This window comes from Athalia rosae, chromosome 7, assembly GCF_917208135.1.
Source record: "Athalia rosae chromosome 7, iyAthRosa1.1, whole genome shotgun sequence".
NCBI classification, from domain to species: domain Eukaryota; kingdom Metazoa; phylum Arthropoda; class Insecta; order Hymenoptera; family Athaliidae; genus Athalia; species Athalia rosae.
In genome coordinates this window covers 4,836,363-4,850,516 of record NC_064032.1, presented here as the reverse complement: position 1 = coordinate 4,850,516, position 14,154 = coordinate 4,836,363, and the positions used below count along the sequence as shown (strand labels likewise).

Sequence of the window (14,154 nt, the reverse complement as noted above, 5' to 3'; positions counted from 1 at the left end):
AAAAAAAAAAGAACCGTGCGATATTCGCGGGTCGAAAAGTTCCGATTAATTTCGTCGCCCGTGGGACGCGCGAGGAGCTTACAACGTGCGAGTATATGACGAGATATGGTCGCGGAGATTCGAAAATATGAGACGCTTTTTCACACGTTCCAACGTAGAAAAGCTCGACGTTGCGATATTTCGAACGGGTCGAATATATCCCGTGGGATTTTGGTGGAAAAAAAAAACAGAAAAACAAAAAAAAAAGGAAAACGAAAAAACACCGCAGAGTTAAAGACGTGAATCGCGATTCGAAATCGACGTGTATATTTTAAGGTTGGCCGAATAAATGTGAGTGGAAAATAAAAATCGGAATGGAAATTGTCAAGAGTATATCAAGTTCGCGACGAATCGAATTAAAAGTTCCTCATCAATGTTATGGTTTAAAGATCGTCCGAAAACGTTATTTACTCAATTGAAAGTTGAAAAAGAAACTCCGACGACTTTTGGAAAAATGAAAATATTGACTCGACATTTTTATTCCAAATGACGGGGGAAAAAATATTGAAAATACGAGTACGTGTACATTATTCAATTTTTGAGGATTTTGGAAATTTTTCAAAAATCTTCAAACGTTCCCTGAAAATTCTATCTTTCGAGCTGATCTTTTCAAGGGGTTCTCGAAGCATGCTTCGAACCGATAAAAAAAAACGAAATGTTCGCTTTTTTATTGCGGCCACCCTGAAATACGTACCTGTACGAATTTTTTTTGTTTTTTATTTTGTTCTTTTTTTCCGCACGGTAAAAAAAAATTAGATCAACCGCACATACGCTTTATTTTCGTACGATTTCTCTGCGTCTTTCTTTATTCCATTCCAAGAAAAGTTCGAAAGTCATTTTATATATATATATATATATATGGTGTATCGTATAGACGTCAGAAACGAAACACGCCCCAAGGGGGTGCGCGAGTACTTAGCTTCTAATCCCTGTGTATGTACGTCGCTGTACATATGCGGAGTATAAGTCTCGACATGGGACTCGAGAAGAAGCACTTCGCTTCCTCAAACTCTTACCCTATTTTCATTCCTTTTTTTCCCTTTGTTCTCCCTTCTTCTTCATCCACCTTCCCGCAACCCCCCCCCCCCCCCCCCCCCCGACGCGCGCGAACTGCACCGCGTTATATTACGACCTCCGCGCGTATTTTTTTCGTTTCATTTTCCATTCGGTTCGACGCTTGTTTCATCTTGTTTTTTTTTTTTTTTTTGTTTTTGGTCGTTTTTTTTTGTTTTTTTTTTTCGGTTTTTTATATTCATAGTCGAAACGGGTTTTATTTATAGTTTACCCTGCAGTCGATAATTAGCGCTCCGGGTCGTCGGAGTAGCCGGTGAAAAAATACGGCCGTATATCTACACCGCACGCCCCAGTTGATGGAAAATTGAATCCAAACAAATTATGGTGGCACCCGGGTACGTGGTAACGAGTAGGCAAAAGTTGACCCCGTTGTATATATATATATGTATATATATATGCGAAGTAGCCGCTACGTGACAACTAATTAACAAATCCCCTGCAAACTAATTATTTGCTACGTCGCGACGCGACGATTCGAAACTCGTCGCGTACGTATCGTAGCGGTGCTATCGGTCGATCTTCAAAATGGCCGCGTGCGCGCGACCTTATCACCTTGTTCGGGGATAGCCGCGATTTTTCTTTGTTCCGGTTTTCGCATAATTTCGCTCGCGTAGACCGCGATCTGAATGCAATTTTAAAAAGAAGATCGGAGATTCAAGCTCGCGTTTGTTAGACGAGAGCGAGGAGAAACGTTTCTCTCTATTTCTCTCTCTCCCTCTCTCTCTCTCTTCCCTCCCCGCATCAGCTGGGGGGGGGGGGGGGAAAGTGGCAACGATAAAAGGAATTTTCGTTACAACATTAAAAGCGCGTCGTTTCCGCGCTGACGGATACTTAACGGCATTTTAATGCCCTTTTCCTCTCACTTTTCCACGTCTTTCTTTTTCTCCCGGCGTTCGACGGGTGCGGGTCACGTCACGTGCGGTTCGTTCGAGTCTCGTTTTTCGCTCGTCTTTTCATCCCCGGTTTGTCGTTCGCACCACGTGACCGACGCGCGAACCGATCGTCATTCGGAGGACGCGTGCGTGGTGTCGGTTGTTATTCACCGCTGTTTTGGGGTGTAAAATTTTTTGCTTTTCTTTCCTCCTTCTTCTTGTTTTTTTGGTTTTTTTTCTTTTTTTTTTTTTTTTCAAACTATCGCTGGCGATCGATGAGCTAGCTCATCAAGCCAACGTCGGACCGCTGCACAGATAACGATACGCGCACAGTTATAAAACGGCTGATTGAGTGAATATCTGTTTTTCAATTTTCCGGTCGCCGCTAATGGGAGCCGGGAATTCCGCTTTTACTTCTTTTACTTCTTTTTCTTCTTCTTCTTCTTCGTTTTTTTTTTTTTGTTTTTTCTTTTTTCATCTCATTCTTTCGCGGCTGTTCGCTGCGGAAGTTTTGTACACGTATATATCGTTATATCGCCCGTAGCGTATATTATAACTCTTCATATTTCGCGTTCGGTATACCGGTATACACACGGCTACGGATAATTAGCCGAAGTTCGGTACGTACTTTACGTAGCCCCATTAGCGGAGTGCGCGGCGGCGCCCTTCGGATCCGGCCCGTCCGTCCGCAGAGATTCTCGATTCGAAATTTCAGAGTTAAGTGCAGCAGCCGCGGCTGGGTAAAATGTATTACACGGTGTAGCGGTCTGTTTCACAGTCTCTCTGTGTAAGTGAGTAATGAGAACGGGGAAGGAGGAGGAGGAGGAGAAAAATATATATATATAGTATAATTGAAATAAGAAAGAAGTGGAGTGACGGAAGAAAATAAATTGAAGGATCGAGTGGCTCTTATCGATGCGGCGTGCCGTGTACCTCGTTACGCGAATCATTCGAGCTGCTGCTGCTGCTGCTGCTGCTGAAAAAAAAAGAAAGATGAAAAAAAAATGAAAATAACAAGAAAAGGAGAAAAAATGTGTCAAACGTGGAATTGAAAGAAAAAAAAAAAAAAAAAAAGGAGAGGAGAGGAGAGAGGGAAAAGTTTTTCGCGATTGATCTCGCGTACTTGAATATTTTTTTCTGTCACGTGTAAAAGTATCTCGCGGAGAAATTTCATTTCTTTGACGACGACGACGACGACTCTTCGCGACGTTGAGCTCGTGCGAATAAGAGGAGGCGATAAATTGGCGGGATTTAATAAATCGGGAATTATAACGGAGTGCCGAATTATAAAGCGCGTAATTTTCGTACGACCGCCTTCACTTCTGTCTACTCGTATTCGGTACTTCCCTTCTCATTTTCGACATCCTTATTATTATTATTGTTATTATCATTTTTTTTTTTTTTTCTTCAAAAGAAACCCAACAAGCTGAACGAAACTTTGAACGAGTTTTGAAATACCAATTTAATTTTCGAGAAGAATCCGCCCACCTCTCCCCTCGTCGCACTTCGAAGCCCCGTGATACCGGCCTCGTTCCGCGTGCGTTTTTTTTTTTTGTTATCATATCATTTTTTTTCTTCGTTTTGTTTTTTTTTTTTCTTGTTTTTCAGGAATATCGAGTCCTCGATATCCCTGGAACTCGTGCGATTTTCGTTTCTCCCGCCCGCCCCTAATTGTTTAGTATTTTTTTTTTTCTCATTTTCCTAGCGAACGGAAATCCGTCTGGATAAAACGAGAACGAAAATATGTAATCTGCGAAACGCTAAGCGACGCTAGGCAACAATCGAATTAGGTCTCGGAATATTCTAATTCCATTTCGTTAATCTAATTAGCCATTTTTCAAATATGTTTACAGGTGAGTACGCGCGATTCCTAACTTCTTCTTCTACTTCTACTTCTTCTTCTTCTTCTCCTACTATCTTTCGACGACGATCGAATGAAGCACAAAGGTTGCGACGTCATGACGTAAGTCCGATCCATCAATACTTCTAATTAAGGCGTAGGTGTTTGTTTTTTTTTTTTTTTCATTTTTTAATCTCCTCGCAGAGACAAACTAACGCCATTTTCCGATAACGCGTCATCATTAAGGATTCCTAGTCCCCCGCGAATCCCTCGTACTATATGTACGTACGTACGTACGTACCGCAGGTAGAAAAATTCGTACACCAACACCTATAGCCGTACAAGGGACGACCCTTGACCCCCCCCCCCCCCCCCGACCCACGTGACCCGAAACAAAATCCTCCCCCGAAAAGGTGAAGGCTTACGTTGTACGGCGCGGCGAGTCAACGCAATTATACATACATATACGTATACGAACGTGTTATCCTTTGCAGCGTCGATGTTTATTTTACGCGACGCGGACGACGACCGACGGACGGACGGACGGACGGATCTCTTTGAATATTTTCCGCCGGCCAAATTTGCGGGCTAACGCGGGTAAACACCTTTAAACTTACGCCGTGGTGTTGTTCGCGTACGCAGACTAGTAGGTTAGGTGTATACCGGTATCGGTGGCGTTCCCGCGGGTAGGTGTAGTAAGGGCGGCGTGGAAGGTAATGAAAAAATCAAGGGCTGCACACGCCGTAGCGTGTAAAAAAAAAAACTGAAGAAAAGGGAAAACACGGTGAGGGGAAAAAAAAAATAATTTGAACAAAGAAGAAGAATATTAGATGAACGAGTGCAGCGGGTATTGATCTATACGTATAGTTTATGTGGGGGCTTTTGTATACACACTGAATTTTGAAGGGGTTACTCGGGATGTATTATATATATATATATGTATGTATATATCGCGTGGCGGAGCTTCGCGGAGTTGATGGGAAAAAGGAAAAAAAAGAAAAGAAAAAAAAAAAAAAGGGAAAAGGGAAAAGAAAATCGTTACTTTGCATAAGGCGGCTACACGTTTCGTATACTGTACATATATACACTCTATACGTATGTGTCTGTGTGCGTATGTACATACGTGTTACATATTATATATGTACATGTATATCACGTATATGTATATATGTGTGCGAAAAAAGCGGAGCTACAGGTTTTGCGCGTACGTCTCTTTGTATATTTATGTACGTATGTAAATTACACGCGTACTACAGCGTACGTTGATTCTCGTGCGTTACGCGTGCGAAAAAAATTCGGAAGTAACGTCCTTGAGATCGGCGAAACAAAATCCGCGAACCGCGTTGCACGCGCGCGAGCGGAAGAGGAGGGGGGAAGGAAAGGAAAAAAAGAAAGGAAGGAAGGAAAGGGGGAAGCGAAGAAACGGATAAAAAAAAAAAAAGAAAAGAAAGGGGGGAAAAATAGGGGGCGAGTAGAGTAGAGATCGTTCGAGTGGAAGAGGAATGGAACGTTTTGCAGGGTGTGCGCCGCTACCCTTGTTACGTTGAGTAAGAACTAGCTGACATTGAGATCCACCAATAGAGGGAAGCAGATAAGGGGAATTTCACTTCTTGAACACGGCCGATGAATATAGAAATCCTCTACGTGTAATGCGACGTTCGTATACACACGGGATACATAGTAGAGAGGAGACCAGCAGCAAACGAAGGAAAGTGGCACGACAGACTCGATCGATTCGCACGCGAAATTATCTCCAAATTTTTCGCCATTATTTTTCGCCCATTCGGAACAGACCAGATCTGATTCGTCAATTTCATTCTTTCGTTCGTTTCGACGGGTTTCCTTCTTTTCTCCGCTTGCGACCCCCGGCGTATTTTCGATCGACCGCTAACCGGCTTCCCTTCTCTCTACACTGCAGCTGCTCTTTTTGTTGTTTTTTTTTTTTTGCGGCGCATATATATGTATATCTATCCGATTCTGAATTTTTCAGGACCGAAAGTAATCATCTGAAATTCCTGAACGCGCGGTATATACATATAGGTACATATAGTACACGGATACATGAGGCCGCGAATCGATACGTTGGACGTTTTTTTTTTTTTTTTTTTTTTACCTCGGTTTCCCTTTTTATATTTTCTTCCTTTTTTTCTTCCTCCTCTATTCTTATCTCAAACTGGCGTTCTTTTGATATAGATTTCGGCCCCTTTTCCCGTTCCCGAAGCTTTTCCATTATTATCGTCGCCATTTTTCTTTTTGATTATCGCTCGATTCCGCTCTCCCTCTCTCTCTCTCTCTCTCTCTCTCTCTCTCTCTCTCTCTCTCTCTCTCTCTCTCTCTCGGAGCACGCAGCTTCCCCGCCGTTTTTAAACGCTTTTGCTCGACGTTCAAAAATTAAAGAAAATGAAAACGCGAAAGCGCGGGGCGGGGAAAAGCCTGAAAGAGCGCGAGGAACACCTTGGAAAAAATTTTCGCCCTCTCCCCAGGTTCGGGGCGTCCGTCCAAGTAAAACACCGACGCTGGATTGTTAGACGGTGCGCGAAATTAATATTTTAAACGGCTCGCCGTGGATTATTACCGTATACACTTGTATACGTATGTATGTATATGTATACAGGCACGCAGGCAGCTTCGGAACGCGCGAGTTGGTATACTTTTGAAAAAAGAAAGAAAGAAAGAAAGAAAAAAAAAAAAAAAATCCTAACAAGCCGCTCGCGTTTTGCCGCGTGCGTTACGTATGTATACCTATTTTACCGAGGGTTGTATGCGCGTAACGTCTGTTTCATCCCTGGCGAATATTTATCCGGAGCCGTTCGCCGCCCCCTGGTCGCTGGCGGGAGAGGGGACGGCGGGGCGGAATTGACTATAAATCAGGAAAATGGCTTCCGAACTACTCTTCCGACAAACTCCAACATAAATTGCACTCTAATAGTTCCTCGAAACTATACGTATATATATACCTATACGTATGTCTTGTTGTTCACTTTGTTTTCCACGACTTGTTGGACTTCGTTTCAAACCCCCGTGAACCTCCGATGTAGCTTCCTCTGAATATGCAACGAACGACGATTATAGCTCGTTAGAAAATCGAAATCGGTTGTTTTTGAAGAAAAATTAAGTTCCATTTTTCTTCTATCTTCTCTCGGATGTGGTACCCTCGTTATTTATGCAGGGTGTACACGACGACAACTAATTCCAGCGCCCTTTTACGCGCATATTGTACAAGGGACACTATACACATATATATATATACGTATATCTATAAAGTTCGGAGAGTCGCCCGGAGGCCGGAGACTTTCTTTCATTCGGATGCATTGTTCTCGCCGTCTTTTACCCCTGCAGTCCGATGTCGCCCATTTGTACGATTTTTCTTCATTTTTCTAAGTTTTTTTTTTCCATCGGTCCCTCTCTCCAGGACGCATCTCGTTTTTTTTTTTTTTTTATTTTTTTTTTTAATCAAGGTTGCAGGTGATAATGATTTTTGAAGATCAACAAAAATGATGTGGAATCATTTTTGGGTAACCCAGTTTTCAAAATCTCGTTTTTTCTCTAGGTCGTTTTTTTCTCTCTCTCTCTCTCTCTCAGTCTCTCTTGGAAGATTATTTGTGTACAAACTACACAGCGGATCTGCTGATATCGTCGGAGAAAAGGGGGGGAGGCGGGGGGTGGAGGCTCCTTCGGTGCGTGAAATTGCGAATTCTTGTGGGTCGTAAACGATTTACGGGTCGTCGAGTTACCGACTGAAACCATTTTTTTTTTTTTTTTTTTTTTTTTTTTCTTTTAATTCTCTTGCCGCTGTCGCTCGTTTCCCACTTAGGAATAATGGTCGCTACGTTACGTTGGAGCAAAGGCGCTCCAGGGGGTAGTCCGATCCCCCCACCCCCTCACCCCCCACTCGCCCCTGCTCCCTTCTTTTTCTACTAATTCATCTTTAAAACCCACCCCATTGTTAGTTGCTCACCGTTATCGCATTGTAATGTGCCGGTTGTATATACCTATTCTCGCAAAAAAAAGTAGAGTCAAGAGAAAAATGTAAAATAGAGAAGGAGAAAAATTTAGTTTTTTTTGAGTTTCGAGCGACCTCAAGGTATTTTATTTTTGACGCCCGGCCCTCGTACGGACGGAGTACGCGGTAAGTCGGACGTCGTGTTGGCAAATGAAAATGAAAATAGGATAAAAAGTTGAATTGGAAATTTTCGTATCGCTCAAAGTGCGGAGAAACGAAAATCAAAAGAACGAAAATGAGGCGAGGACTTGATCGGGCGGATCGTTAGATTTATTCATTCGTCAATTAATTTATTTATTCGTCAGCTATACCGATCTCGAAGCACTGCAGTTCGCGTCACGCCCGTGTACATTATATGTATACCTATACGGAGGTTTTTATCGGTTAATCGAAGCGTGAAAAGTTTATCGTGATAAATGTGGACATGTTATACGTACCCCGAGAATTCGGTTAACCGCTAACGCCGTGCGGCTATATATGTATAAGCCGTGTACAGGTGTGCAGTTCGATCGGATCCTCCGACAACCTGGTTATATGCCCATTCGGAATAAGGCGCTAGAAGTTAGAAGCCGCTGCCGTTGCCGCCGCTATCCAGGTGATAAATCATGTAATTCGTGATCCATTACAGTTAGCCTCATGCCCCGCATCTGTCTCGCGAAGTAATTTCTCCACCGCCACCCCCCGTCCCTCCCCCCCCCCCCCCCCCCTCCTTCTAGGTTCCTCCGTTCTTCCCTCGTTCCTATAAGGGCAAAGTTAGCAGTTCAACGCAAACTCCGTCGTTTCTCAGACGTCCGAACGGTTCGAAAAATTCCGTCGGAACGGCAGCCCCCCCCCTCCCCCCCCGCCGTACACGGCTAAGAAAAATAAAAAAAAAAACAAAAACGACAAAAAAAAAAAAAGAAAAAAAATTGGGAAACAAAATGAAAAGACGAAAATGAAGAGACCTAGCTACCTACCTATAGTTACCGATGCTGCCGTGATGCGAAAATACCGAGAGAAGATGAAGAAGAATCGCTGGCTATAAGGGATCTCGGATGAGAGAAGGGTTTGATTGCGTTCTCCGCGGGCTTGTATACCTCGACGATTGTCTTTCATCATCCGCAAGGAAGATTGGAAGGACCGGTATTACGGGGAGCGGAGTAGGGGGGAGGCGAAGGGGGAGGGGGGGAAGTGGGAGGAGAGGAGAAAAGAGCCGGTCGATCGGGATGTAACTTGCGGAGTGAAAATCTGCACCCCTTCGAATTTTCGGTCTATCGGAAACGCTAAATAACAGCCCGTCTGTTCTTAAATAATCGTCGAAAGGACGCCTGTAGCGACGCACGGGGACGAAATCCTCCCCCCCCATAATTAAATCGTCGCACTTCTCGCAGCGTCGCAACGTATCCCAGTTTACACCGTGTATCGTAATCCGATGAGAAAGTTCGTACTACACGTAAATGTAGTGTACACGGTGGTGCAGCGCAGCTATAAACTCGCTAATCGTCCGGACTATTCCGAGCGTAAAGAGGCGCGACACAACTTCTCGACGGTTGTTTCGTACTCACTCCGTATTATTTCGTCGCGATTCGCCTCGTCGGAGATTTCCCGAATCGTAAGTAAGATTCCCGACGATATACTATGGTGGGAATCGTTTCGCCGATAATTCGACACTCGGATGCTATCGGTGGTGGCGGTGGTGTAAACCGTGCGCGAGGCAGGGTTTCTCTAACGGAATTTGCATTCTTAGAGCCGCGTTTTGCCCCGATATAATGATCGGCTGCTGTCCCGGTACTGCACGGTGGTACGTACGTATACCGCGGTATAGATTTAATTATCATTTAACTTAGGTAGTACGGAAAGCAATTATCGGAAATTCAGTTTCACTACGTGTACACGTACGTACGTACGTCGTCGGCTGTGCAGTATCGCTGTAACGTCGTGCGTCCGTTGGGGGGGTCTCTATATCTAATTTTCACGTGCCATCCACTTTGGCGTGTGTAAACGCGCTCTTCGCTATACGCTACACTCTACTCGCGGGGCGGTGGCACGCTACGGGTGGTACTCCGTGGGGGGGGGGGGGGGGCACCTCCTCCGCGAACGTTGCGAAATAAAATTAACAATTTCATTGTACGTATCGTGTGGGGAAAATTGAACGTATCGCACGGCGGACCCGGGACTTGCAGTGGACTTACTGCACCGGCGGTACCTACGTGCAGATGAATCAATAATAAGCGGTGTGGGACGATATAACCGATACGGTTTCTGCATAGACTTCGGTAATCCGTTTCAAATTTCCTCGGTATTCCCCGTTACAGTTTACTACGAAGTATAAAGTTACGCACGTTCGCATACACGTCCCGTGCCCCTGTTTTCACGTGTACCGGTAGAGGCGTGTGGATTACACGCTATACGTATATATCGGTGCACGGTGTCGAACACAATTTGAAACGTATAGCGCTACAGCGATTCGTAAAATGTTACGATTTTTCGTCGACGAGCCAAGCTGTGCGTCAAAAGTCTGAAATTGGAATTCCGAAGTTCGGAAAATCGGCGTACCTGCTCGAAAATATTCTGCGAATTAACCCTTGCCGACTAAAGTTTCCAAAGTGCGGTCGTTTCGATCACCGTCGATCGGCGGGTATCTTCCGAGAAACGGAACACCCTTATTGAAAACTTTCCTCGTAATAACCGTGGAAAGGAAATAAGTTTCCCGTTCCATCTGGCGGTGGATAAAATTGGCGCCCCGTTCAAATATTGGCGGGTATCCCGGGGGGGGGGGGGGGGGGGGGGGAGTGGCGCAGCGGTCGTTTTTATTCCTGATTTGACTCCGGCGGTAGGTTTATATGGCGAACGGCCGTGGGGGGGGAGGAAAATTGTCGGTGTCGGTGGCGCCTCGTTCCGGTGGCTTCCGAAAGATAGACGCGGACGTTGGCGGTTGGCGCAACGAGCGAACAGGACGGGACGTACTGGCGGAGATCATCGCCACGAGACGAGGAGAGTGAAGAGCGTCGACCGATTTTGCGTGTGCCTCAAAAGTAGTAGTCGGGAGTTGTGTGTCGTCGTCGTCGTCGTCGTCCGTTATAACCCGGGGTATCAAGTTTTAGTTGCCGCCGTAAGACTGACTCGTACAGTGGGGAAGGAGGACCGTGAGTCTGCCGCCGAGTGCCCTGAGCCTAGAAGTTTATATCCCTCGTTATAAATATATTATCGTGCAAGTATATTCGTTCAGTTTGTCTCTTCGATAAGGATAATCATAACAACAACGATAATCGTTAACGTCTCTCGTCCCCGGCGGTATTATTTTCTTCTTCTTTCTCGAGGGACAGTTTTTTCGGTCGAAAGTGTTCGGTTGAAACGTTGAGGGGAAATAAAGGTGGTAGTGCTGATGAAGCGGCGAGCCGTAGTTGCGGAGCGTCAGCGGTAGTCCGGTAATGAAAAATCCGAGAGAATTATATTGTCTAGCGTTACGATCAGTTGTTGTGTCCGTTTTAACGAGGATAATATATTTAGGTCAGCTAGAAGCGTGTTCTATGAATTTTCTAAGCCGACGCCGCCTCTCGAGTACGGAACGCGGCGCCGCCAGCGACCGGCAAACGCGAAACGCGAAGGCGACAACTTTGCCGTAGGCTCCCGGTGGCGACGTGACCGTTTCACGGTATCCGAGAGGTTGAGGGGACGAGAGAGGAACGCCAGACACTCGCAATTCTCTATCGCGTTCTTCGCAAGTCTGCAGCCGAAGTAGAAACGCTTCCGGGGCTACCGCATAACTCGACTCTCTTTACTCGCTGCAATAATAATAGAGTAAACAACGACTCGATAGTATGCGACGCATTTCTGGCGTCCTTTGTTTCCTATGAAATTTGAATAAGTTCGTCGTCCATGCGTTTCTCGTTCAGGGTAAACAGCCATTCGATTTTCCCAATTCGCTAAGCCCTCCGTCAAATTTCACTCGGCCGGATTTTGTTTTTTTTTTTCTTTTCTATTTCCTTGCGAAAAGTGAATAACCGTTTTCCACACTCCAAAGCCAAACCGTCTGCTCCTGAGTTTTTTTACCTCGCTGTAGCCCAGTTCGCAATTTACCATTGCGGATATACCGCGTGACTGCCTCGTTCGTTCGTTCATTGTGAGACGACGTCGACGTTCCGTGAATCTAACGAACCAACAGACTGGCTGGCTGCCGAGTGCCAACGAGTATTGAAATTGAGTGGATCACAAAGGGGAACCGGGAGGAAAGAGGCGAGGGGTCTGCTGTTAGGGGTCGCGGCGGGAAAGGGGGAAGGAGAATTGTCTGCTGTTTGCGATATTTCTTTCAGCCATTAATTGAGTTAGAAAACGAGCATAATTAACGTTCTCGTTGTCGAGCCGTAAATGCAGACCCAGAATATTTAGGTTGTTGATATCTCCCAGGCTTGAATGAGGATTACGTTCTCATTTTTTTTTTTTTCACTTATTGTCAGAGTGCATCGAGGGGTCTTAATTCAATTTCACCCTATTTTACTTCGGCCTTACCTTTCGCTATTCAGTTGTTCGTCTTCTTCTCATGCTTTCAGTCAGGATCGATTCGTATCACTATTCTTTGTATAATGCTACAGTTTGCGTTGTGACTCGAAAGTAGAATTACTTTTAGGTGTGTCGCTTAACTGTAATAATTTCTCTTTACTCTTTTTACAGTGTGAAGTCTGAGCATACCTGGGATCGCCTAAGAAGCACTTCCCCCGAGTCCTCCCCGGCCAAAATCACACGCCTTACCTCTCCCCGGTCCTTGTCCTCTTCCACTTCCTTCCCTCTTGTTAAAACCTCCCTCAATCATATTCGAAATATTGTCAGCACTACAGCCATGGATAATATGGATCCCAAACCAATGCTCAATGACGATCCGTCGGTCACATTAACGATCCGCCTTATTATGCAAGGAAAGGTAAGATATCTAGCTTGATTTTGCGATACGCCATTTCATAGAGAATTAATCGGGTATAAAGTAATTTCACATTTGTGTCTAGATCCTTTTATTTAGTGCTATCGCGCGTACTTGGCTTAGAAATTTCTTGGCAATGTACAGATCATTATCCCCACATGCGATCTGTGGAAAGATATATTTTCATTTGCTCGAGGCAAGACGGTCAAGTTTTTGTTACAAGCAATGATAGAAATTGGAAAAGGAACTATATTGGAATAAAGATCAAATAGCGTGTCTGTTCTGTGCTGTGAATTTACTCATCGCTACTCTCTGTACTGTCTTTGTAGTATTGGAGGGTTTCCCAAGAGCCTCACCTGTCCCTCGATTCTACATTGACTCGAGGTGCTTCTGCGTCAAATCTTATTACGGATTCATTTTCACGTTACACCATAATATGGCTTCAGTTATTTTAATCTAAGCTTTTTCTTCATTTTCATTTTGTTGCCAATGGTATTATTTGTAAAACTGTACACTAATTACGGAATTTGATGGATTGGCATTAGATTAACATTGCTCGATCAGGCTACTCTCTGCTAAGTTTAGAGCAGGCACGTACCTCGCAGTCTAAGTGTAGCTGACATTATCGGAGGTCAGACTAAGACCTGAAGTCTAGCTGGACAGCAGTGAGAAATGTTGGAGACCTATTTATAGTTAGACTAGTTAGAGACGCAGAAACTATCAACCTACGGTCACATTGTATTTAAAAACCTCATTTATAATTGCCAAATATGACTAAGCACACGAAGTTGTATCGTTCTCTTTCATGTTGAAGAATATAATAGGATATAGAATATAACACGTTCTTCTTTTTTGTGGTTATAGGAAGTTGGCAGCATAATTGGAAAGAAGGGAGAAATTGTAAATAGGTTCCGTGAGGAGGTATGTATCAAGTTGATTCACCAATAGATATCGGCTGACTATTTTTATGTATTTCATGAATGTGTTTTTAATGAGTCATTTATTTTTGCAAACAGTCTGGTGCCAAGATAAATATCTCAGATGGCTCCTGCCCAGAGCGTATAGTCACTGTAACCGGCCCCACAAACTCCATATTCAAAGCGTTTACCTTGATTTGCAAGAAGTTTGAAGAATGGTGTTCGCAATTCCACGATATTCAAGGAAGTGGCGCCGGTGGTGGTGGTGGCGTACCCAGGCCGCCTATAACACTCAGATTAATCGTACCAGCATCTCAGTGCGGATCGTTAATTGGAAAAGGTGGATCAAAAATAAAGGAAATTCGCGAAGTGACCGGTGCCTCTATCCAAGTCGCCTCTGAAATGCTACCAAACTCAACGGAACGTACAGTGACTATCTCAGGCACCAGCGAGGCTGTCACGCAGTGCATCTATCATATCTGCTGTGTCATGCTAGAGGTATGAAATCTTCTTAA

General features: G+C 44.5%; 1 protein-coding gene across 8 annotated transcripts in view; it reads left to right on the top strand.

The window, feature by feature from the left end:
• LOC105691224 (poly(rC)-binding protein 1) overlaps positions 1-14,154 on the top strand; it is a 52,724-nt gene that overhangs the window by 19,170 nt on the left and 19,400 nt on the right. For 3 of the 8 annotated variants that reach the window (XM_048658440.1, XM_048658443.1, XM_048658444.1), the window contains exons 2-5: positions 3,839-3,948; positions 12,479-12,725; positions 13,587-13,643; positions 13,739-14,137. In XM_048658440.1, the coding sequence (XP_048514397.1) occupies positions 3,920-3,948; positions 12,479-12,725; positions 13,587-13,643; positions 13,739-14,137 (732 nt within the window). In that variant the 5' untranslated portion in view covers positions 3,839-3,919. Of the gene's footprint in view, positions 1-3,838; positions 3,949-10,723; positions 10,954-11,084; positions 11,236-11,321; positions 11,705-11,802; positions 12,197-12,478; positions 12,726-13,586; positions 13,644-13,738; positions 14,138-14,154 lie in introns of those variants that run through there. The other 5 variants (XM_012410265.3, XM_012409845.3, XM_048658441.1 and 2 more) reach the window with 5 other exon arrangements.